General features: G+C 35.2%; 1 protein-coding gene across 8 annotated transcripts in view; it reads left to right on the top strand.

Moving 5' to 3' along the window:
* Nucleotides 1-22837, top strand: part of NOX4 (NADPH oxidase 4) — a 191954-nt gene extending 169117 nt beyond the window's left edge. For all 8 annotated transcript variants that reach the window (XM_050755530.1, XM_050755535.1, XM_050755531.1 and 5 more), the window contains one exon: nucleotides 713-22837. In XM_050755530.1, the coding sequence (XP_050611487.1) occupies nucleotides 713-833 (121 nt within the window). In that variant the 3' untranslated portion in view covers nucleotides 834-22837. The remainder of the gene's footprint in view (nucleotides 1-712) is intronic.
* The last annotated feature ends 149 nt before the right edge of the window (nucleotides 22838-22986 follow it).

The raw sequence follows: 22986 nt of genomic DNA, 5'->3' as shown, positions 1-22986 counted from the left end.
TTTGAAATATTATTTATTTCCTGGGATTTATTTAGTCTATCTGTTAGAGATATGTATTACTTAACTACTAAAATTTTTTATTCGAGAATAATAAAAACTGCTTGGCATTTGTTACCATTATTGCAGTGCATAAATAAAAAAGAACTAGATGAATATGTTTTTTGTTTTACTGTGAATATAAATTAGTTGCTTAAAAATACTATTTCAAATTGGTAATATCTTTTTTCTTTCCTTCCTTATTCATCACTGCTTTTGCAAATCCATGTAGGAATTTTAGATAACTATGTGTAAAGTGTACAATAAAAGAAGAATTTACATTGCCCAGTGTGGACTGAACATCTATTCAGAGGTCAGCTGTTTAGCAATTGACATCTATCAATCGTTGCTCTTAATGAGGTTGCTGGTTTCACCAATGACAAGTCATGAAAAGACTAAGGCAAACTAATCAATCTCAGCCTGATAATAAGCATATTTGTGCTCATAGGTACATTCTTTGAATTACCCTAAATTCTAGAATGAAAAGTATGAGGTAAACAAAATATTTTCCTGGTTGACATTTACATTTGGAAATAATTAGAAAATTGTTTTCCATATGTAAAACAGCAAGAAATTGACTTTGTTAATACTTTAAACCATGCTAATAAAACATATTTCTTGTTACTTTCTGCCTAATTTTACACCTGATTTTCTATTTCCTCTTCTCTTGTTCTAGGAAAACAGTTGGTGTTTTCTGTTGTGGACCCAATTCACTATCCAAGACTCTTCATAAACTAAGTAACCAGAACAACTCGTATGGGACAAGATTTGAATACAATAAAGAGTCTTTCAGTTGAAAACTTTTGCCATAAAGCAGGACTCTAAAGAAGGAATGAGTGCAATTTCTAAGACTTTGAAACTCAGCGGAATCAAACAGCTGTGTTATGCCAAAGAATAGTAAGGTTTTCTTATTTATGATTATTTAAAATGGAAATGTGAGAATGTGGCAAGATGACAGGTCACATTACATGTTTAATCTGGAAACAAAAGAGACCCTGAAGAATATTTGATGTGATGATTCACTTTTCAGTTCTCAAATTAAAAGAAAACTATTAGATGCACACTGTTGATTTTTATGGTGGATTCAAAAACTCCCTAGTGAGGAGCTGAACTTGCTTAATCTAAGGCTGATCGTCGTGTTCCTCTTTAAATTGTTTTTGGTTGAACAAATGCAAGATTGAACAAAATTAAAAATTCATTGAAGCTCAAATTCCATTTTCTATGTTGTGTATAAACAGAGTAGCTTTAATTTGCAAGCGCTCCAGGCAAATATATTAGATGTTTGAAAACACAGCACAAGACTCTGTATTGATACGGGTACTTTGTGTCAATATCTAATTGTCTCCACTACTTATGCTAATATCTCTATTTGATATCTGAAGACTATATGCTAACTGAACCTTCCTCAAATGTTATTATAGTATCTGTTTTTATATATATTTTTCTTTTTATTCCTCTCTCCAGGGAAATATGCCTTCCCTTAGCATGCATTAGACATCATGATTTAATAGATCCCTTTCATCTTTATTTAATTTAACACTATTGCATGGTAATGAAAATATTCCTACTATAAATTATAAAGGGATAGACATACTAATACCTTTTTCCTTTTTTCAGTATTTTTGTCTCTATTATTGTTATTATTTTGTTTTGTTTTGTTTTTCCCAGGTAGAGTTTGTCTTAGGCTGTAGTCTCTTGGGATACTTAGTTAATTTGCACTTTGAGACCAAAGGACATCATGTCTGTCAGTAGGGACTGAATATAAGATTTATCTCCTTTGTCACACATTGGTTTATGATGGAGATATTGAAAGTCTAATCACATTCTTGATTAGTAAAACCTGTATTTTACCTTCTAAGTAAGAGGAAATATGATATCCTTATTCAAACTTAAGTTTAGAATCCAGAATATTACTGTTGCACTTTTTGGTATCCTGAATTTCCATAGGGAGCTATTGGGTTTAAAGTCACTGTTAGAACTACACTGTGTGATCTTATAAACTTATATTCCCTGGCTATCACATTCTTGGCTCAGAACAGTATTCCCCATTACTATCTTAAGAATTAAGGCATTCATGGCTCATGCCTATAATCCCAACACTTTGGGAGGCCAAGGCGGGTGGATCACGAGGTCAGAGTTCAAGACCAGCCAGACCAAGTTGGTGAAACCCCGTCTCTACTAAAAATACAAAAATTAGGTGGGTGTGGTGGTGGGTGCCTGTAATCCCAGCTACTCGGGAGACTGAGGCAGAGAATTGCTTGAACACAGGGGGCAAAGGTTGCAGTGAGCCAAGATTGCACTGCTGCACTCCAGCCTGGGTGACAGAGCAAGATTTCGTCTCAAAAAAAAAAAAAAAAAAAAAAAAAAAAAGAATTAAGGCATTCATACAATTTAGTGATTTTATTTAGTAGTCGGCTATCAATTGCTTTCAAATATAACACATTGCTGAAATCAGCAGTGTGACTTACCTTACCATTGTTAAAATGTTACACAAAACAACATGACAGATGCTACTGTCATTTTTTTGCTGTAATTCACCAATAACAATCAAGCATGCTAACCCATATGGAATGATATTTACTTGTAGATATTTCTTCCTCTCCTTGAAATTCTCCTTTCTGTGGAAAGCAGATGAATCCAAGAAACGGATGGGAAATGTGGAATGCTCATGCAGATTTAGCTCTGAAGGCATATTTAATAACTAGTATGTCTGGACAACAGTTTTAGATTAAAAAGAATTTTCATGAAAACATTTAACAGAAAGAACTAGTAAAAAGAAACTTTGGGTTAGTCCAGGCTTAATGTGCAATACTGACTCTATACTGATCATAATTTATTTATGTTATTATATTAAGGCACCTAATTTCCATAAAACAGGTAGAAGATTTTTCAAAAGAAAGATGTTTCAAAGTTGGTCTGCCATTCCAGAGGAGCCTCCTTGCTTATTCAAGTTCCAGTAGGTGTTCAAATGTTAAATGTTAAACGTAGGTCATCTTTGCTTCTGCAGGGTTTCATCTTGCATGTTTAAGAGAACTTTGCTTTATTTTGAGGGATTAATTCTCTGCGGATCATTCTTAAAATATAAGCCTTAAATCACTAATTTTGGTAGCAATAAATGTTAAAATTGAAATGGTGTCCTTGAAATTTCTATAAGCTCATTATAACTTTGGAACAAATAAAGCAGCAACATTTGTTCACAAGATGATGCAAGTTTAAGAAACACACTCTGCTTGTCAGGAATTAGCATTTGCGCCGGCTGTGGCCGTGGTGGCTCACACCTGTAATCCCAGCACTTTGAGAGGCCGAGGCGGGCGGATCACTTGAGGTCAGGAGTTTAAGACCAACCTGGCCAACATGGTGAAACCCCATCTCTACTAAAAATACAAAAGTTAGCCAGACATGGTGGCGGGTGCCTGTAGTCCCAACTACACGGGAGGCTGAGGCACGAGAATCACTTGAACCGGGGAGGCGAGACGGAGGTTGCAGTGAGCCGAGATTGCACCAATGCACTCCAACCTTGGCAATGAGACTCTGACTCAAAATAAAAAAAAAAAAAAAAAAAGAGAGAATTAGCATTTGAGTGCACCCTAGCATGAGAAGCCTTAGGAATTTGAGTTCTGGAACTATCAATATTGTTGCAGGCTAATGGTGTGACTGAGTCAAATTACTTCTCATACATAGACTAAAATGTATCATTTTTTAAATTTTTGGACAGTGTATCCTTTTGAGAATCTGATTAAAATGCTTAGTATGACATACAGCACATCCCTACAATTTTGGGGAACCTAGAAACACATTCCAAAAAGAAGCACACTTGTTTAAGAACCTCTAAACAAAATGGCTATTGCTATATGTGTTTCTACTCATACACCTCTTTTCTTTTTCTTGTCTGTTTTTGTTTTTGTTTTTGTTTTTTTTTTTTCCTGAGACAGGGTCTTCCAGCCACACTGGGATGCAGTGATGCGATCTCAGTTCACTGCAACCTCCACCTCCTGAACTCAGGTGATCCTCCCATCTCAGCCTACCAAGTAACTGGGACTACAGGCACAGGCCACCACACCTAGCCAATTTTTTTATTTTTAGTAGAGACAGGGTTTTCACAATGTTGACCAGGCTGGCCTCAAACTACTGGGCTTAAGTGATCTTCCCACCTTGGCTTCTCAAAGTGCTGGGATTACAGGTGTGAGCCACCACTCCTGGCCCAAACTACCAATTTTTGTAGGATTATACCAAGACATTTATTTTGTGGACAAGGGTGTTCTCTTTATATGTTACCAAACAGATAATTCAGTAGGACTTTCCATCGGTTTTTAATCTTGCTGTATCACCTGATTTATGCAAGGGAAGACTATCATTTTTACATATAAATAATTCTAAAAAACTATGATTCATATACATACACACTCATACATATATACTACATAAATCCATACATATATGTACATACATTTGGGACTTCATTTTCTTTTTTAAAAATTTCAAGTTAAAAGTGAAATGCTTGATAGTTCTTCATTCAGTGACTTTAAAATGCCAATTGGGTGACTATGGTAGTCTAGGCATTTAAAACAATAGCGTAAAAGCAATGTAGACAAGGAACAGACTGAATCAATTTAATCTACACAGCCATGTGATTTATAAACCCACAAATCAGTGTTTACTTGGAGCATTCACAGCAGGTGATGGATTTAAATTATGAGCCGTTGTTAAAGAGATTCACTGGCGGCAAATGGACTGTTGTCATTAATAGATAATGCTAGTGATGAAGAATATTCATTATATAAAAGAGAAGAAATTTTAAGAAAAAATGTTCTGTTTCTTAAGGATGGTTAAACTAGCCAAAAAGTGAATTTTCTAAACAAACCCAGGGGAAAATTTTTAAGTTGCTATTCACTTTAAGAAGTTTCCTTTTCTTGTGCTAACTAGGACTTTTTCCATACACAGTTATATTACTGAAAATAAAATACTGAAAGTAGAAGTAGTCTTATTTTACAATTGGGAAAACTGAGGATCAAAATTGCTACAAGTCATCTATTGAGTTTGTAGCAGAGCTGAGCCTGGAATTCAATTTCTTTTTTTTTCTTTCTTTCTTTTTTTTTTTTTTTTTTTTTTTTTTGAGATGGAATCTCACACTGTCGCCCAGGCTGGAGTGCAGTGGTGTGATCTAGGCTCATGCAAGCTCCGCCTTCCAGACCCACGCCATTCTCCTTCCTCAGCCTCCCAAGAAGCTGGGACTACAGGTGTCCACCACCACGCCTGGCTAATTTTTGGTATTTATTTATATATTTTTTTAGTAGAGACAGGGTTTCACTGTGTTAGCCAGGATGATCTCGATCTGCTGACCTTGTGATCCGCCTGCCTCGGCCTCCCAAAGTTTTGGGATTACAGGCGTGAGCCACTGCACCCGGCCTGGAGTTCAATTTTTTAAATCTCTTCTACTGAAAGGCTCTTCACCTCCCCATGAAATCTTCATCTAATAAAAATATCTTGCACTGTGAATTTGAATCTCCCTGTTAAACCCGATTTAGTGTCATGTGGAAAATAAGACACTGAGTGTTAATTCCAGATTCAGATTCAGAAAATTATACTCTTCTGATGAATCTATCTTCTTATTCTAAATGTGTTAGTCTTATATGTTTTGCCTAACATTTTCATATACCTGTTTTTAAGTATGATAATTGTGATAAAGGGATTGTGTTCTCCAGAGTTTTGCATTGGAGAAATCTGTAATGTAGTTTCTAGGAAATGCTAATATTATAATTTTAAATTCAAGTTCATAGATGAAAATCATAACTTCACCAGGTTTCTAACCACCCAGGAAACGCTGGTATCAAAACAAATGACTATTGTTCACTACTCACATGACCATAACTCACTTTTTGTCCAGGAGAAAAGAGTCGGCATTTTGTAAACTAGTGAGACAGGAAATAAATGAAATCAAATATAATGAGATTGACATTTACTTCAGCCACCTCAGGACAATGAGAACTCACTGTTATTTCTCTTCTAAATATCCTCTCTATTGCACTAACTTTATTATTCTATTCTGTAAGACTCTTTATTCTATTCTATACTATTATGTTCTTTATTCTTAAAGGACACAATTGCAGAGACTAGTTAAACTAAATTTTCTAAAGAGAAAAAGCAGAAAACATCTAATAATTAGCAAATGGGGTTTATTGTAAGAGAAAAAAAGATCATGTGGATCTTTTATAAAAATGAACAGAAAGCTTAATGTTGCTTTAGAACAGAGACCAACAACCTGATGCAAAGTGTTAAAATTCACATTTCAGAACTAGGAAGGGCAAGAAATGTCTCATAGGAGGAATAAAACTTGTCAGAGAAAGCAAAATCATTGAATACATCAGGACATAATAATGTTTTTCCTTTTATAACTCAAAAGATGCTCAAATACTTGGTAAACTGGCTATTTCTCTGGTTTGGAAGAATATAAAAGAATGTGATGTATGGCTAGATTTTAGGGAACCTTTCACATTTTCACTGACATTAGATTTTTAGCAAGAAGCTTTATCTTAGATTAAAATTATATCTAGGTTCTTTAAGAAATAAAGCATTGATGAGCTGCTGTTTGACCTAGAGAAGACCCCGACACTTAGATGAGAGCCAGCACTGCAAAATACTTTAATATGTATGGCAATAAAGAAGGCCAGGATGCCATGCACTGCTTTAGTCACATACACAATGCATTAAAATTCTGTCATTGCAGGGTCATATTTCACAACCCTTATCCTTCCACCCAGGGAATGAAAACCTTCTTAACAATTGCAGACATTGAGAAACATACATTATCTCTGTTGTAACATAAAAGTATATATATTTACTTATATCAGCATATTCACTTGAACCTAGCATCAATTTTGTATGACTATGTAACTCATTTTAGTGGTGAGAAATATTCACAGTGCATCAAACAGGAGCTTTGCTTACTTGCTTAAAAATTTACTGCAGCCAACACATTGGCTAAAGACAAAGCCATTAAATTTTCTAGGCTTTTGTCTGCAGCTGAACCTCAAAGGAATGTAAAATACCTTATTGCACCTGTGTTGGAACATGGCCTGGGACATACCCTACACTCTGTGATTAGATGTGCTGCACAGTTTATTCTTTAGGCTCCCAGGGACTAACAGGTTTAGGAAAATACAATCTCTTGAGTCAGCATGGAATCTTTAATGGCAGAACTGGGTGCCCACCAGGTGCAATTACACCTTTGTTTAAATAAAACAATTATCTGTTTACCGAAAGGCATTAGCAGGAGATTATATGTTTTTTCTCTTTTCATTAAAATTTGTTTTAAGGCCAGGCAAGGTGGCTCACACCTGTAATCCCAGCACTTTGGGAGGCCAAGGCAGGCAGATAACCTGAGGTCAGGAGTTTGAGACCAGCCTGGCCAACATGGTGAAACCCTGTCTCTACTAAAAACACAAAAGTCAGCCGGGCATGTTGGCGGGCACCTGTAATCTCAGCTATTCAGGAGGCTGAGGCAAGAGAATCCCTTGAACCTGGGAGGTGGAGGTTGCGGTGAGCCAAGATTGTGCCGTTGCACTCCAGCCTGGGGGACAGGAGCGAGACTTGGTCTCAAAAAATAAAAATAAAATAAAAAATAAAAAATAAATTAAATTAGAGATGGAAAAAGTAGAAATCACTTTAAAAATTAAGCATACAATTGGATGACATGCTGTTCTACCCTGAGAGCGTGCCAGTGTTACCATTGTATTCAGCCACATTCATTGGTTATGAAGAAAACAGGCTTCTGAGAGAGAAATCAGAAAATTTGGAGCCTTCATCCATGAAATATATTAGACCACTTATGTAAAAATGGGAATAATATCTACCTCTGCTTAATTGACAGGGATATAGTGTGGCAAAAATGTGGAAGAGGGGAGGATAAGTATGGTGAAGAGAGAGATTTCCTAGGCAAATCTCCCTTAGTAGGCTTTTGATAACAGAGTAAATATCAAACACTGTTGTAAGAAAGTAAAACTCAGACTTTTATGAGTTGCAGTCCATTGTACCTGAGAGATTGATTATTTAATTTTGTTTTCTGGACAAGTAGGGAAACACCCACAGCAAACCAGCACTACTATCGGTCTTTGTTCTGCTCTCCACAAAGAAAGTCTTTTATTAAATCTAGTATATGTTTTCTGAATTCCTCTTAGCTGGTTTGGGCCAGGCCCAGTGTGGCTAGAGATAGTTGTATTCACTTACGAAAATTAAGTTAAGAATTGCAGATGGTAGCATGAGTTATCCCACTTATTTAGGATTTGATGGAGGAAAATTTCAGTGTTTATGAGATATTCTACTGAATTAAATTCAAGACCTATGTCTTAGCACTAGAAATCCTTCTATTTACAAAAATTGCAAGACATTTTATCTGCTTTTTCTTTAGATGGGAATAAAGTAAATGTATAGCTTTCTTACTCTTACTGGAGATATTTTACATTGTGGGTTTTCCTCAAAGCTCATGGTATTTTCTAGATTTTTATATTTAAATAATGTGTGTATGTGCATGTGTGTATTTTTATGGTGGATTATAAAAAAAATCTCTTGAGTGAAAATGAAATTCTAGAATAATGTGTAGCAACACCCTCCAGCTTTCATAGCATTCAACAATTTCAGGTTTGCAATTAGAGAAAGTATAGTCCTCCCATCCAATTGTGAGATGCTCAGCAATCCAAGTTTGGCATTTGATCCTTGTTATCTAGTTAAATGGAAGTGTGGCATGATACAGTGCTGAAGAGAAAGCACTAAATCAAATTCAATATTCATAAATAATTGAAAATATGCATACATTTATATATAATTTTATTGCTATAAAGTCATAGTACGTAAGAAAACCTTTATTGTTTTGGAACATGACACAGTGCTTACAATTGAAACAAATAAAATTTGTTCAAACATACTTAAAATCTCTTTTCATTGGGAATTATGCGCTTTTGGCAATAATAATCAAGAATTTTCTCTAGGATTTTGAGAACAGCATAGTGTTGTTTTCATACTAAAGAAGGACCAGTCTTACATGTGAAGATAATAAAAAAGTAGTATTTAAGGACTGCTCCTTTGAAACACTTTGAAAATATTCTAATTTCCAAGCCACTCAACACTTTTGTGATTTTCCTTACAGCAGGACATGTAATTCGGAATGATAGAATTCTGATATTTAAATTTAACATGCTGGATTTGGGATTTGGGTTTTATTTTTGGTTTGTTTTTTGTTATTATTTTTAAATCTCATAATTGTATCCAGTAAGATTGGAACATTAAATATTCATATAATTTAAAAATATTAAAATATCTATATATTTGCACAGAAAATTAATATAATGTAATATGTTCATTACGAAGTTTAAATGTTGCGTTTTTATGTTTGATCATTGGGGAGTCAATTTTACCTAAACATTGAGTATACTGTACATATTTACACACATGTAAAAACTCCTGCTTACAGATTTTTGTTTATTTTATCCAGCACATCACAATCTCCCTTTTTTGAAATCTTCAAATTATGCAAAATAAAGAATAATAGTAAAGTTACTGTCAGGTGTGCCTGACATTTCCTAAGGTAGGATATGAGCCATTTGCCATCAGCCCTGTCCTAGAGACCAGTGTTCTGATACCATCTGAAAACTGCTTTCCCCATCAGTAAAATGCGGATCAGACTTTTTTCTAAAAATGCTCTCTGAGAATCATTATATCTTGTGTTTCTATGTTGACTTTGACTCTCTGTAGAATTGATGATTTTATAGTGGATAGGATGAGTAAAAATGCTTCAGTATATATGACTGTGATCACTTTTAGGTCCTAAGATATGCCTAGGCTATACCAAGTTGAAATGCGTTCCTGCATCAGCAGTATGAAAATGTATTTGCTGACTGGGCATGGTGGTTCATGACTGTAATCTCAGCACTTTGGGAGGCCGAGGTGGGTGGATCACCTAAGGTCAGGCATTCAAGACCAGCCTGGCCAACATTGTGAAACCCGATCTGTACTAAAAATACAAAAATTAGCCAGGCATGGTGGTTCACGCTTGTAATCCCAGCTACTCAGGAGGCTGAGGCAGGGGAATCACTTGAACCTGGGAGGTGGAGGTTGCAGTGAGCTGAGACTGTGCCATTGCACTCCAGCCTGGGCGACAAGAGCAAAACTCCGTCTGAAAAAAAAAAAAAAGAAAAAGAAAAAAGAAAAAGAAAAAGAAAATATATTTGCTTCTGAATACAAGACATTATATTATTGATGTTTCTAAATCTATGCTCTTTACATTAAATTATTAGTCATTATTTTCTTTAAGAGTCATTCATGGATTAAATTAGATGCCACTGAGCTCTAACTTATATAGCTTTTAGAAGTAGTGACTTGTTTTGTAGGGTTTAAGCAGGTTATTTCACTATGTGGTACTGTATTTTTCTCAATCAATTCCTACCACGTTGCAGTCCTTCAAGTGATTTATTTTCAAAGAGTCTGCTTTCCTGAGATGGTGTCTTGCCCCCTGTATTTGTCCAAGCTGTCATACACTCTGTAATGGGCATTTCAACAGGTCAAGTTCAAATGCATTTAAAGGGCAAGATTAACAGTTGTGTGCTTGCATTTGCTATGTGCACTATTTGCTTTGTGTCACAATGGGGTCATAAGTACATGCTTTAATAGCACTAGTGTTGTAAAATTACTCATCAGCAGCAGCCAGCGAGAGAAGAACACAAAAGATAATTGAGGAAAAAAATATTTGAAGGATGCACAAATCAGTGAGTCATTGATGCAAATCTCAATTCTGAAGACCAAAAGTTTCTATGCAATGTCTTCCCTTATTCGTATTGATTCACCTGTCAGAATGTGTTTGCTAGGGCTAAAAAATATGAAAATATGTGACAGTAAAAGTTTCTCATCAGACTTTTTATTAGGCAAGAAAATCTCTGAGAAATCTTTTCAAGTAGCTTGTGTTGCAGAGGCCACGTTTGTAGCTTGCTGATAAATGTGTAATCAACTGGGAGATGTAAGCATACATACCAGAATTGACTTTATCATTTTAGATATAGAACCAACGTATTGTGTGAAAAAATACACTTAGAGTAACTACTAATTATGACAGATTTCAAATGCACATGCATTTTGACAAGGTGATTTCTGAAATTAAATTTGTGTTTTATTTTGATAAAAGATAAATGGAGGTGTTGACTGGTAAATAAACTCAGATTCAAGATTTTTAAATAGCAGTCCCTGTGCCTTGGTTTTCTGTTATACCAATGGTAGGAAGTGATTAGTTTAGTTATTTATTTTAAATATCTAATGGGACACTTGGGAAATACTGAGGACATAGTTACCTTGCACCTGTCTTCCAAAGCAGATTGAAACGAAATATCTAGTAATATATATTATAACCATGTGGGCATTGTTAAGCCCTCTCTTTTGGGGCGGTTGCCCCTTCCCTCTAACCCATATCTGCCAGTCATAAGAAGAGTGCTTCAAATTAGAGCCAACAGACAGCCAGAGAGCCCTCAGAGCCACAGTTATACCCTGAAGTTGTACTATGACTACATCTTTTCTTTTGTTTTCTAATATAAACTCTTTTCCTCACCTATTTCCTTGAACCTAACTTTAAACTTGAACCTTGTTTTTCCCTGTTGGTTAATAACCCACCTACAGACTTTAAGACCCAAAGTTCAATGCCACACTTGGCAAAAGTCTATTTGTTTGGGTTTTTGGATTAATCCAAGCTCTGAGTTTGTCTGTTCCCAATTCAGTGCCTGAATTAGCCTATTATCCTTGATTCCGAGTTTTTCTCTGCCCCAGGGCTCAGAGGAGTCATTGAGGCACTGGCCCTTCCCCGTCACAGCCCCTTCTGTGCCCATGGTTGCTATAGCTCCCTGACATACACAATGTGCTGCGGAACCCGGTGACTTTATGGTAGATAGAGGTTCTTTGTATATGAAGTGATGTTTGAAGGGGAGTCAATTCTCGTTATTTATGGTAGTTTTGTTCTACAAAGTTGCCACACAGACTGAATTAGTGAATACTCTCAGATAGGTTCCCATGAGCCTCTGATCAAATTTCCATCAACCTTTTAATATATAACATTATATATGTGTGTTTCTTTTTAAAGACACCTTATTTAATATATATTGTTGATTCATTAATATTGAACTCATCCCTGAATAAAGCTTATCTACTATATACATCTTTATCTATATCTATATCTAAATCTAATCCACAAGACAAGAAGACAGACTTTTTGTTTTATTCTGACAAAAGACTTTAATTGGAGGTCCTTAGGAACACTAAACAAAACTTCACTACACTTGGGGCTCAGCTGGGAATGTCGACCTGGAGAGACAAATGTTTGACTGCTCTGCTCGTGACTGCAAAAAACTATGAAAGTGCAGCAGGTATTAATTTGGGGGTCACAAAACTTTTTAGCAAGCAGGTGATTTGCAAATATGGAATCTGCATATAATGAGGCTTGACAATACCTATTTTTTCTGGGTGTGGTAAATGGGAAGGAAGATTCTGTGACTTTTTATATTTTTAGTTTTTATTCTTCACTTACTGGTTTTGTACCAACTTGGGCATTTCTGTAGGAGACAGAGATGCTTTTCTATTTTGATTGGTCGGCTTTTATTATCGTCCCTTTCTTTCTTCTGCCTTCAAGAATAGAGAAGAGAGGATAATAATTTAGACAGAGTGTGAAATTTTTATTGGTCCACATTTATTAAGGGCTATGATTCTTGAGTGTAAAGGATTATGCATATATCTGTGTGCAGAAAAAAAGTTAATATACCAGGCCTGAGACTGATATCCTTCTTAGAAAAGGATGCTTGCAAGCTTGTCTCTTGGCTGGCATTTGGGAACTTGAAATTTCGGGACTATTCTCACTGTCCTAATTGATAACAATGACTGAATGTTACAACACTTTTGTGCAAGCAATAAGGTTTATACTGAACACATGCTTTTTTTTCTGGGACTCTGGAATTGCGATAAGTGCTAGGCAAGATGCCTATGCGATCAACCTACAATGCAAACCTTGGGCACTGAGTGTCTAAAAAACTTCCTTTGTAGACAACACTTCATGCAAGTCACAGCTTGTTGATGGAGGAATTAAGTGTATCCTGTGCGACTCCACTGAAGAGGACTTTTGGAAGCTTGTGCCTGATTTCCCCTGGACTTCACCCCACACACTTTATCCCTTTGCTGATTTTGCTTTTTATTCTTTCATTGTAGTAAATCATTGCTGTGAGTAAAACTATACTGAGACCTTGAGTATCCTTAGAGAATTAATAATCCTAGGTGATACTGAGCACCCTTGACACAATTTGCATGCCCCTTAGTACTTTGATCTCTCATTGTCTTTTGTTCCTGGGAGAAAAGTGGATGCAGGACCTTATCCCACATTCTCATTCTCTCTTCCATTTCTTCTATGCCATACATATGCTAGAATGTCAATGAGGTTGCTGTCATCTTTGTTGTGCTTCTTTTCTCTCCTTGCCTTCCTTTCTCAATTTGATAGACTAAGGGTGGTAAGTGCCCCAGATTTGGAGTCATTTTTTTCTAACCATTGAAAGTTTCACTTGAGACTATTGCTTAAGTCTTGTGCACCAACCTAGCTTTAGCAGAGAACCCCAAACTGGAGTTAGTCACTGATATCGCTGTTAATAGAACCTTCTCTCCCCTTTGCATATCGTTTATTGTATATTCCTCTGTCAGTTCCCTAACACAAAACAGAGGTGATTGGCAGGGCAGAATTAAAACATTATATCACCAAAGCCCTAATATTCCTTGCTTTTTTATCTCTTCCTTTTTCTTTTTGTTTTTTTTTTTTTAATTATTATTATACTGCTTGAGTTAAAATCCTGCCTCCACCAGTGTGAGCTCTGTTACCTTGCACAATGTTTTAAAAATGATTATCAGCTTTAGTATTTTTATCTACATAATGAGAGTTACATGAGTCAATAATATGTAAGGTGTCTAGGGTCACAAAGTAAATTATAAATGCTATTAATAAAAATGATAACTTTACTAATTAGACAAAGATGAATTTGAAAGTCAAGGAAATAGTATGGATAGCAGGAAGGATGAAGTTGTAAAATCAGGAATGTATGAATAAAAGTCCTGGTCTCTCTATTTTACCAGTTGTGTGACTTTGGGAAGTTCTCTGTTCTTCAAGTGTCCTCCTCATTAAAATTGAAATAACATACTCATGTCCAGGGTGTATATGACAACTATATGGAAATTATATAGTAATAGTGTTTGAATCATGTCTAACATAGAAAAGATAGAAAGGAATCTATTATAGTAATTATGAAAGAAATTGGACCAACCGGAAGAAATAAGGTAGTAAACTATGGATAGTTTGTTATTTTTTCTATATTATAAACTTATTTACAAAAGTGTGTTTTTAAAATATTTTTCAGAAGTGATTACATTTTCATTACAATTTCATGGGTATTTATCAGCTTGCCTGTCACCTCCAGTAAGTGTGGATTTCTTCAAAGTAGCACATGGTTTTATAGTCTTAATCATCTTCTCACCCCTGGGTCCTAGCAAAATTTCTGATTTTCAATAAGTTCTCAGTAACTGGTAAATTAAATTTAATTCTCATTGTGTTGTTATGCCTAAAAGCCACGTCTAATAGGAAATATTGAGTATTGTTAGGAGTACTTAGAACCATAAAAATAATCTTAATAGTTTTCCTTAAAAATATTATAAAGAAAAACTAAAAGGAAACAATTATGTATATGATCAACACATTACATTTTAGTACTTAGAATTTAGGTATTAGTGTAGTTAGAGAAAGAACATTAGTTATTAGTCTAGTTAGAAAAAAAGGAAAAGTTAGGAAAAGACAGACTTTCAAGTTGAATGTGAATTTTGATTTTTCCTCTCTATTATTTATGTTACTAAGTCCTCTTAATTTTCTCATTTTGAGGCTTCTCACATCTGTCCTTTTCTCCTTCCATGGCCACCATCCTAGTTTTAGAGATAGTTTAACACCAGCTAGTTAATTCATTTTCTAATATAGAGTAACATTAAATTCAAGACTACTAACATTAGACTACTAGCAATAAAAACTGTTTTTTCCATGTGTACTTGAAAACGTTTTTCATAAAAATTTTAGTATCTATAGCTCATGGTCTTCTTTTTTACTTAATGTCTGTGCCTACACTCAAAAATTTTTTAGACATCAACTAAGTATGTACCAAAATGAAGTTTTAGAAGATGCACACCCCGGTGACCTGTAGTTGTTGTTTGAAGGGCAGGAGAGCTGGTTTGTTTGTTTTTTTTTTTTTTTTTTTTTTCCCTAGAAAAGCTACATTTTTACCAAAGGACACGAACTTAAAATTCTCAACACACTCTTTTGGTATTGGTCTTCAAACCTTGATTTAAGATGCACCAGTCATTTGAATAACCAGAAAGATCAGTTTAAATGTAATTACTTCCTTGATTTTTCCTTGATGCTACTACCAGGTATGTATACACACATCAAACAATCACACACACACCTGGCAGTAAGCTATACCAACATGGTATGTTGGAAAATTTATCAGCTTTGAGTTAAGCCTTAGGTTTGGATCTCAATTTCATCATGGCAGCATGACTTTGGGCATGCTACTAAGCCTCTTAGTGTATCAGTTTCCTTATCTTGCAAGTGATGATAATAATAAATTCACAAAATTTTAGTGACAATGCAATGAGATCAAATATGTAAAATACCCAGATCTTGACATATATTATAAAATCCTCCCAAAGTATTAAGTCTATAAAATCTTTCATCTTGCATAACTCTTCTTCTATAGCCCTAAGCCAAATCTATCATATTTTTATAGCTTGGGAGTATAAATATTTATTATATTCTTCCTGGGCTGAAACCATCTTAAGGGCAGAGCTTCTTTCTAGCTACTTCTGTAGCCCCATATAACCTGGTATTCTAATTTCAACTCATGTTTCATCCATTGATACCTGAAAAGATTTTTTTTTGAACGAAGCTATTTTTATGAATTATTCCAGTATTGCCTATTATTAATAACTTTTCTTTATGATCTGTCATGCTATGGAAGGTCTGATGGAAATGTTCACCGTCTGCATCTAAGAACATTGTCTTTTAGAGTCACTGGAAGATTTACCACATCAGGATGCCTTCAACTCATACTGAGGATTTTTCTGTAAGTAGCTCCCACTTCTCAGTGTCACTATGTTTACCATTTGGGTTCTCTATTTCCTTTTAGTTGAAGTATTACCTAGTTTAATGCAACCTGGACTTCTTTCAGAACTATAAGCAATCTTCACTTTTTGGAAGTCCTTGAAATACTGAAGTGAGGTCTAGATCTTACTGTTTTTTAAGCATAAAGTATGTTTATTCTGTTTTTACTTTTCTCTATTTGCTTAGATTTAATTTTTGATGAGTTTCACTTTCATTCTTCCATTTAATATTTATCCTATTCTTACTAGGGATCAGACATTGGGAATATAATTTCTCAAAATTAATGCAGAATTTGTCTTCATGAAATTTATTATCTAGTGGAAACGGATGCATTGAATTTACTTCCCGAAGTACTGGAAGTAAGGTGCAGAATAGCATGAAATAAAACTGGAAAGGCAGGCAGGGGCTAAAAAAGGAGGTCTTCGCTGAGGACTTAGAATTTAACTGGAGAGAAATGTTAAGCTTCTGAAGTGTTATAAGCATCCTTTTAAATGGTCACTTTAATTGCTATGTGGATTAGAAGATGGCAAGTGAGGGGGTTAGAATTAAGTCAAGTGGCTATTGCAGTAGTTTCAACAACAGAAGATTATGACTTAGTCTAGAACTGAAATAGAGAGATTGCTGTGATGTGAAAGTGAGGTCATGTTAGAATGAAGTGGAGACATGCCAAAGTCATTGCATGTTTTAGGCAGAAATAGGACTACTGCAAATAGATTAGATGTGGGGGAAACTATATCAGAGAAGACTTCCAAGTTTATTTCGTGAGAAATAACTTGGGTACAGGTGCCATTTGTTAAGTTGTGGAAGTTTGGAGGAGAAACTATTTTTTTTCAATAATTTTAGGGGTACAGTAGTTTTTCGTTATATGGATAAATTGTATAATGGTGAAGTCTGGGTTCTAAGTGTACCCCTCACCCAAATAGTATACATTATACCCAACAGGTAACTTTTTTATCCCTCATCATGTTCCCATCCTCCCACCTTCTGAGTCTCCAATTGTCCATTATACCACTCTATATGCTTTTGCATAGCATATGGCTTAGCTCTCATTTATTAGTGAGAGCATATGGTATTTGGTTTGTTCCTGAGTTATTTCATATAAGATAATAACCTCCATCCATTTGCTACAGAAGACATTATTTCACTGGGAATTGATTTTTAGAATGATAGTAAGAGTTCACTTTTAGATTCATTCAATTTTAATTCTTGTAAAATATTTAAGTAAATTTTAAAATGAGCAATTGGATATATCAATTAGTAGCTCTAAGATGAAGCTTGGACTAGAGATGTAAGCTTGGGAGTCATCAACAATTCTGGAATTTTAGAAAAGGAGACTTAAGTAGGGAGTAGAATGAAAAGATGAGAGTGATAAAATCATCCACGTGTAGTGGATGCTCTGCTGTATTGAACAGATTGTTCCTTAAGGACAACAGCATTCATTTCCCCCAGCTACTATTAGTGTTGGCTGCTGATTGCTCATAGCTGAGTCCCTCTTCAGGAACTGTGTTCACAGAAGGCAGTCTCTTGCCTGAGTCTCTTGTCTGGGGCAGCTTATATGCAATGACTGGACAATGTGGGAAAACAAATACTGAAGCTTCCTGCTTTGATGTGGGACAGTTCTGAAAGACCATCCCAGCTGCAGATAGCTGTCAGATCACCTGAGTCTTCTGGGGACCCTGAAGACTACTGGTGCCAAAAGTCGTCTTAGAAAGAAGTCTCTAAAATAGGATTTTGCTGCTGGATAATCCACCAGTTAATTGGCAATGAAAACTCCATCACTAGTAGTAGTTGGAATATGGATAGCTCCTAGCATGCTATAGTGGGCAATTGTTAAAAACTTTACAGTATTAACTGGAATGAGCTGATAGAAGAATTGAATGCACCTGTAACTAAAGTATATTTAGGGGTTTGGGAAGTTCAAAGGAAGTGCCTCTTGTTGAGTGCTATTGATACATTGATGCTGAAAAATGACAATGAAAGTTTAGGGATCACTAAAATGAATTGTAAACCCAAGAGATCTACAATTTAAGCTGAAATCTGGAGCTTAATCCATTGGAAAGTCTTTTAAAAAGGGGTTTGGCCTTTCTTTGTCAAAGAAACTCTCACCTGTGCATTAGCTCATGTCCTTGAGGTTCCAGTTTCAGTCAGCTTATCTTCCCTTCCTGTTTGTCCTACAAAGTTCAGACTGGTTTAGTCAACCCCTATAATTGTGTGAGGCAAATTTCTTATAAAAAGTTTATACGTATGCTTATACGTATATTTATATGTTTGTATATATATTCATATTTCTCCTAGCTGCAGAGCTCCCTGAAGGGTTGGCTGAAGTCTCTATTACATTGCTTTTTCTCTTCCTTCCACTCCATACTTCTCTTAATCCATTAGAGATATTAGTTCTGCAAGCATTTTACCTTTTCTTCTTTTATTATTTCCTTTTGCATTTGAAATTTTGTTTATTTATAATCATGGGATACAAGTGCAATTTTTGCTACATTTGACATATTTCATTGTGAAGTCAGAGCCTTCATTGCATCCATTACTGGAGCAATGTGCACTGTACCCACCAAGAAACCTGCCATTATCCACCTCCTCCCACTCCTCAACCCCGTGGATTCCTCATTGTCCATCATTCCAAACTCTGCGTCCATATGTACACATTATTTAGCTCCTACTTATGAGTGAGAATAAATTTTACAAACACTTTCTAAATACCACCTCCATGCAAACATCTGCCTTAGAGAACCCCAACTAAGAAAACATCAATGTCTAGAGACAGAAGAGTTGAATCTTTTGGAAATGCCAAGAAGGAAAAAGCGGAAAGGAAGAAAACACCAACAGGTGAGTTACTGCTCAGAAACCATAAGGAAAGAGTGTTTAAGTAGAAGAGAGAATCAGGTTAAATGAGTACCAAAAATGTCATCTAATTTGTCAATATGGACAGCTTTGGTGACCATGGTAAGGAAAATTTCCATAGAGAGGCAGAACAGAAAACAAATTGAAGTATGTTAAGTAGTCAGTAAGAGACATAGCAGTAAATACCACAAATATAAATAGCCTTATTAAGCAGCTTGGCTATCAAAAGAAATAGGGCAAAAGCTGAGTGAAAACTCAGCTTTTTAAATTTAGGCATTTCTTGGTCAAAGAAACTCTCACCTGTGCATACCTCATTTTAGCTCATGTGCTATTAATGGAGAGTGATTTTCTTTTTTAACTTAAGCATATCTGAATGCTGAAGTGTTAAGGACCCTACAGTATGGGAAGGGTTGAAGACACGGGGAAGAATGAGGAAAACTAATGAAATAAAAACTCAAGAATTTCAGAAGGGTTGGGTTCCTAAGCTTACAAAGAGATGGGTGCTCCATAGGAAGGACACTTAACGGCAACAATGAGTGATATGGTTTGGCTGTGTCCCCACCCAAATCTCATCTTGAATTCCCACGTTTTGTGGGAGGGACTGGTGGAAGGTAATTGAATCATGGGGGCAGGTCTTTCCCATGCTGTTCTCGTGATAGTGAATAAGTCTCATGAGATCTGATGGCTTCATGTGGTGGAGATCCCCTGCACGAATTCTCTCTTCCTGCCGCCATCCATGTAAGATGTGATTTGTTCCTCCCTGCCTTCCTCCAACATTGTGAGGCCTCCCCAGCCACATGCAACTGTGAGTCCAATTAAACCTCTTTCTTTTTTAAATTGCCAACTCTCGGTATGTCTTTATCAGGAGTGTGAAAATTGACTAATACAGTAGGGAATAAAAAAGAAGATGAATAAAACAAACATCTCGGAAGTGTGTAGATTTGCTGGCAGAAAAATATTTAAAATCCCACATTCCTTATTCATATAATTCAGTGTGTGTCTGTGTGTGTGTGTATATCTGTTACCGTATCTGTATCTACATATCTGCACCAAAGCACTTTATATCTTTAAAATAAACCGGCAAATCAATAGAATAACAAAAACCCTAATCAACTATTGTTGTCTCAAATGTTAAGGTGAAGTTCTCTTTCATGATTTTTTACCTACATTGATCTGTCTTCACCTAATCTGAATTTTTCTGATTTGGTTTATGCCAGGGGTCAGCAGACATTTTCAATCAAAGACAAGTTAGTAAATACTGTAGGCTTTGGGCCATATGGTTGCTATTGCAACTACTTAGCTCTACCATTGTAGCATTAAAACATCAATAGACGATAAGTAATGTAAATGAATGAGTTTGGTTGTGTTTCAATAAAGCTTCATTTACAAAAACAACTGGCAGGCAGGAGTTAGCCCATTAGCCATAGCTTGTCGGCACTTACCTTTGCTCATGTTACCATTTTGCTCAGATGATTGATCACCTCGTCTACCTGGTGAACTTCTGGGAATACAATTCAATTGTTAGCTTTTCTTTGAAATCTTCTATAGCTCCCCTGATGATATTGTACCCCTGCAGTATCAATTACATTACTTCAATAAGACATGGATTATTCCTTTATGATGGTATTTATAATTTTGCAATGATTTTCTCAGAGGCTTGTCTCTCAGAGTACTGTGATTTCACTGTGAATAGAGACTAAATCTTATTAACATTCGTATCTCTAGCAAAGTGCCAGGACAGAGTAGGTGTTTTATGAAGACTTGTTCCTTGAATAAATGAGTGAATGATTTAAACTGAACCAACACTCTTTAGCTCAGAAGAGTTTATCATGCTAGGGACTGTTGGCCTAGGATGTGCATTAGGTTCAAGCCCAGTACCACATCATAGGTGCTTTAATAGCCAACTTTTGTTTAGGAGCTAGAAGTCTATTACTTGAATAATTAATATTTCTATGCCCCAAATGTTTCTCTGTCTTAAAAGTACATTTATCATAATATCATTTTATTACATAGGTACATTACTCTTCATGGTTTTGCAAAATTATTATTGAAAAACAAAATGTGTGGTTATATTTTTATCTTTCTTTCTTAAAACAGGTAACATGCTGAGTTAACATACTCTATGAGAACTTGTGAAATAATAATGAGTATTTATGCACTACTGTAAAGTCTTTAGATTTACTCTTCAGGACATGTTGAGGAAAGTACTATTATTACATGCATTTTAACAATGATAAAACTGAGGCACACAGAGGTAAGATAACTCACACAAGGTTATACAGCTAGTGAGAGATTGCACCAGGAATCAAATTCATAGAGTCTGACTTGAGATCCCACACATGTTAAAAATTTTCTCAAATCTTTAATGCACTTAGTATCACAGCCTATGCCATGTTAAATTCACATGAAGTTAAGGCTCTAACTTAAATAAGGCTCTTCAGTTCACCTTCAAAGAGAATTGCAGTATGTCTTCTTTCTTCTAAGTTCTTTACCTGTTAATTTTCTCATTTATTCTTTCTGTTGTCCTTTTTTTTAGACTCTTTTCTTTGCATTTTTAAGTCTACACAACCCTTTCCAAAAGTGCTGTGGCAGTCCATTAGAAAAGTTATAAAAGTATTCATGTGCTTTGACCCAGAGAACCTACTCCTGGAAAATAATTTAAGATAAATAAAGTGGTATATGAACCAAGATTCGCGTTACAATATTAAACAAAACGATAACAACAAAAGCTAAATCAAAACTATTTAGTAGCAAGGAGTTGGTTATTACACTTCAACATAATTGAGTAAAATATAACGATTAAATTTATAATAAGAATCACCTAGGAATAACTAAACTCAAATCCAAGATAAATTACCTAAACTACTGAGCAGGCACGTAAACTTGGGAAGGTGTTTACCCTATTTCAACCAGTTTCCTCCCTTGACAATATGAATAATACTTATTCTCATATTGGTAACATGTAGATTATTAAATGAGTTAACATACATGAAAGTGCCTAGCACAGTTCTTTGAATATCACAACTACAGACTAAATTGTAACATCTTTGTTACTTTTAATTGAAAAACTAGAAATCATAAGAATATGCCGTATAATCATGATTATGAAACATAAAAATTGGAAGATGAACATGAAGTCATAAGAATAATTTCTTACATTGCTATTAAGAAAAGAACTCATAAAACAAGAAAAACATGAACAATATAAGTTTTGGTAAGGCTTTCTTTAAAAAAATACTTAAATTCTTCCCATATTGTTTTAAATAGCTGAACAATTTGAAAGCTCTTGAGGTCTAAGTGATTTCCATAGCCAATTTTAATTTTCATTACATTGTACAAAATGGCAAATGATTTTCAAAATAAGCAATAAAAAGTTTATTAAGAAACAAAAACAAAACTCTTTTCACATTTGCATTTCAGCAGCTTTCAGAAGGCATCTAATCAGAGGGGGCATGGAACTTTGTTCTACTGGCATGCCCTCCGAAACAAGCTCACAATAGGTGGCTCCAGTAAGGCCCTTTTTAGGATGACAAAGAAACCCCACAAAATCAAAGCCTACACAAACAAGGAAAAAGCTAAAAACATCCGCCACTAATGCCAGTTGTTAGCCTGCTGGAGACACTGGATGAAATGACTTGTGCCAATTGTAAATGTAATTTCTACAGATGGAGAATTATATATTTGACTTGTTGGAAAGGTCGGATACTAAAAATACTGTTTTTTTTTTTTTTTTTTTTTTTTTTTTTTTTTTTTTTTTACAAAACACAGAAAGATTAAAAAAGAGTGACAGCTGCTTATTTCTATTTTTTTCAACAGAATGTGGCTTATAATGTAGCAATGGAAAATGATCAGAGCGGAAGCATAAAATGAAGCAATTTATAAAGGTCTCAGTAAAAAAC

Source organism: Macaca thibetana, chromosome 14 (assembly GCF_024542745.1).
Source record: "Macaca thibetana thibetana isolate TM-01 chromosome 14, ASM2454274v1, whole genome shotgun sequence".
Classification (NCBI taxonomy): Eukaryota; Metazoa; Chordata; class Mammalia; order Primates; family Cercopithecidae; genus Macaca; species Macaca thibetana.
The sequence above is the reverse complement of the archived record's forward strand: the minus strand, read 5'-3'. Positions and strand labels throughout refer to the sequence as shown.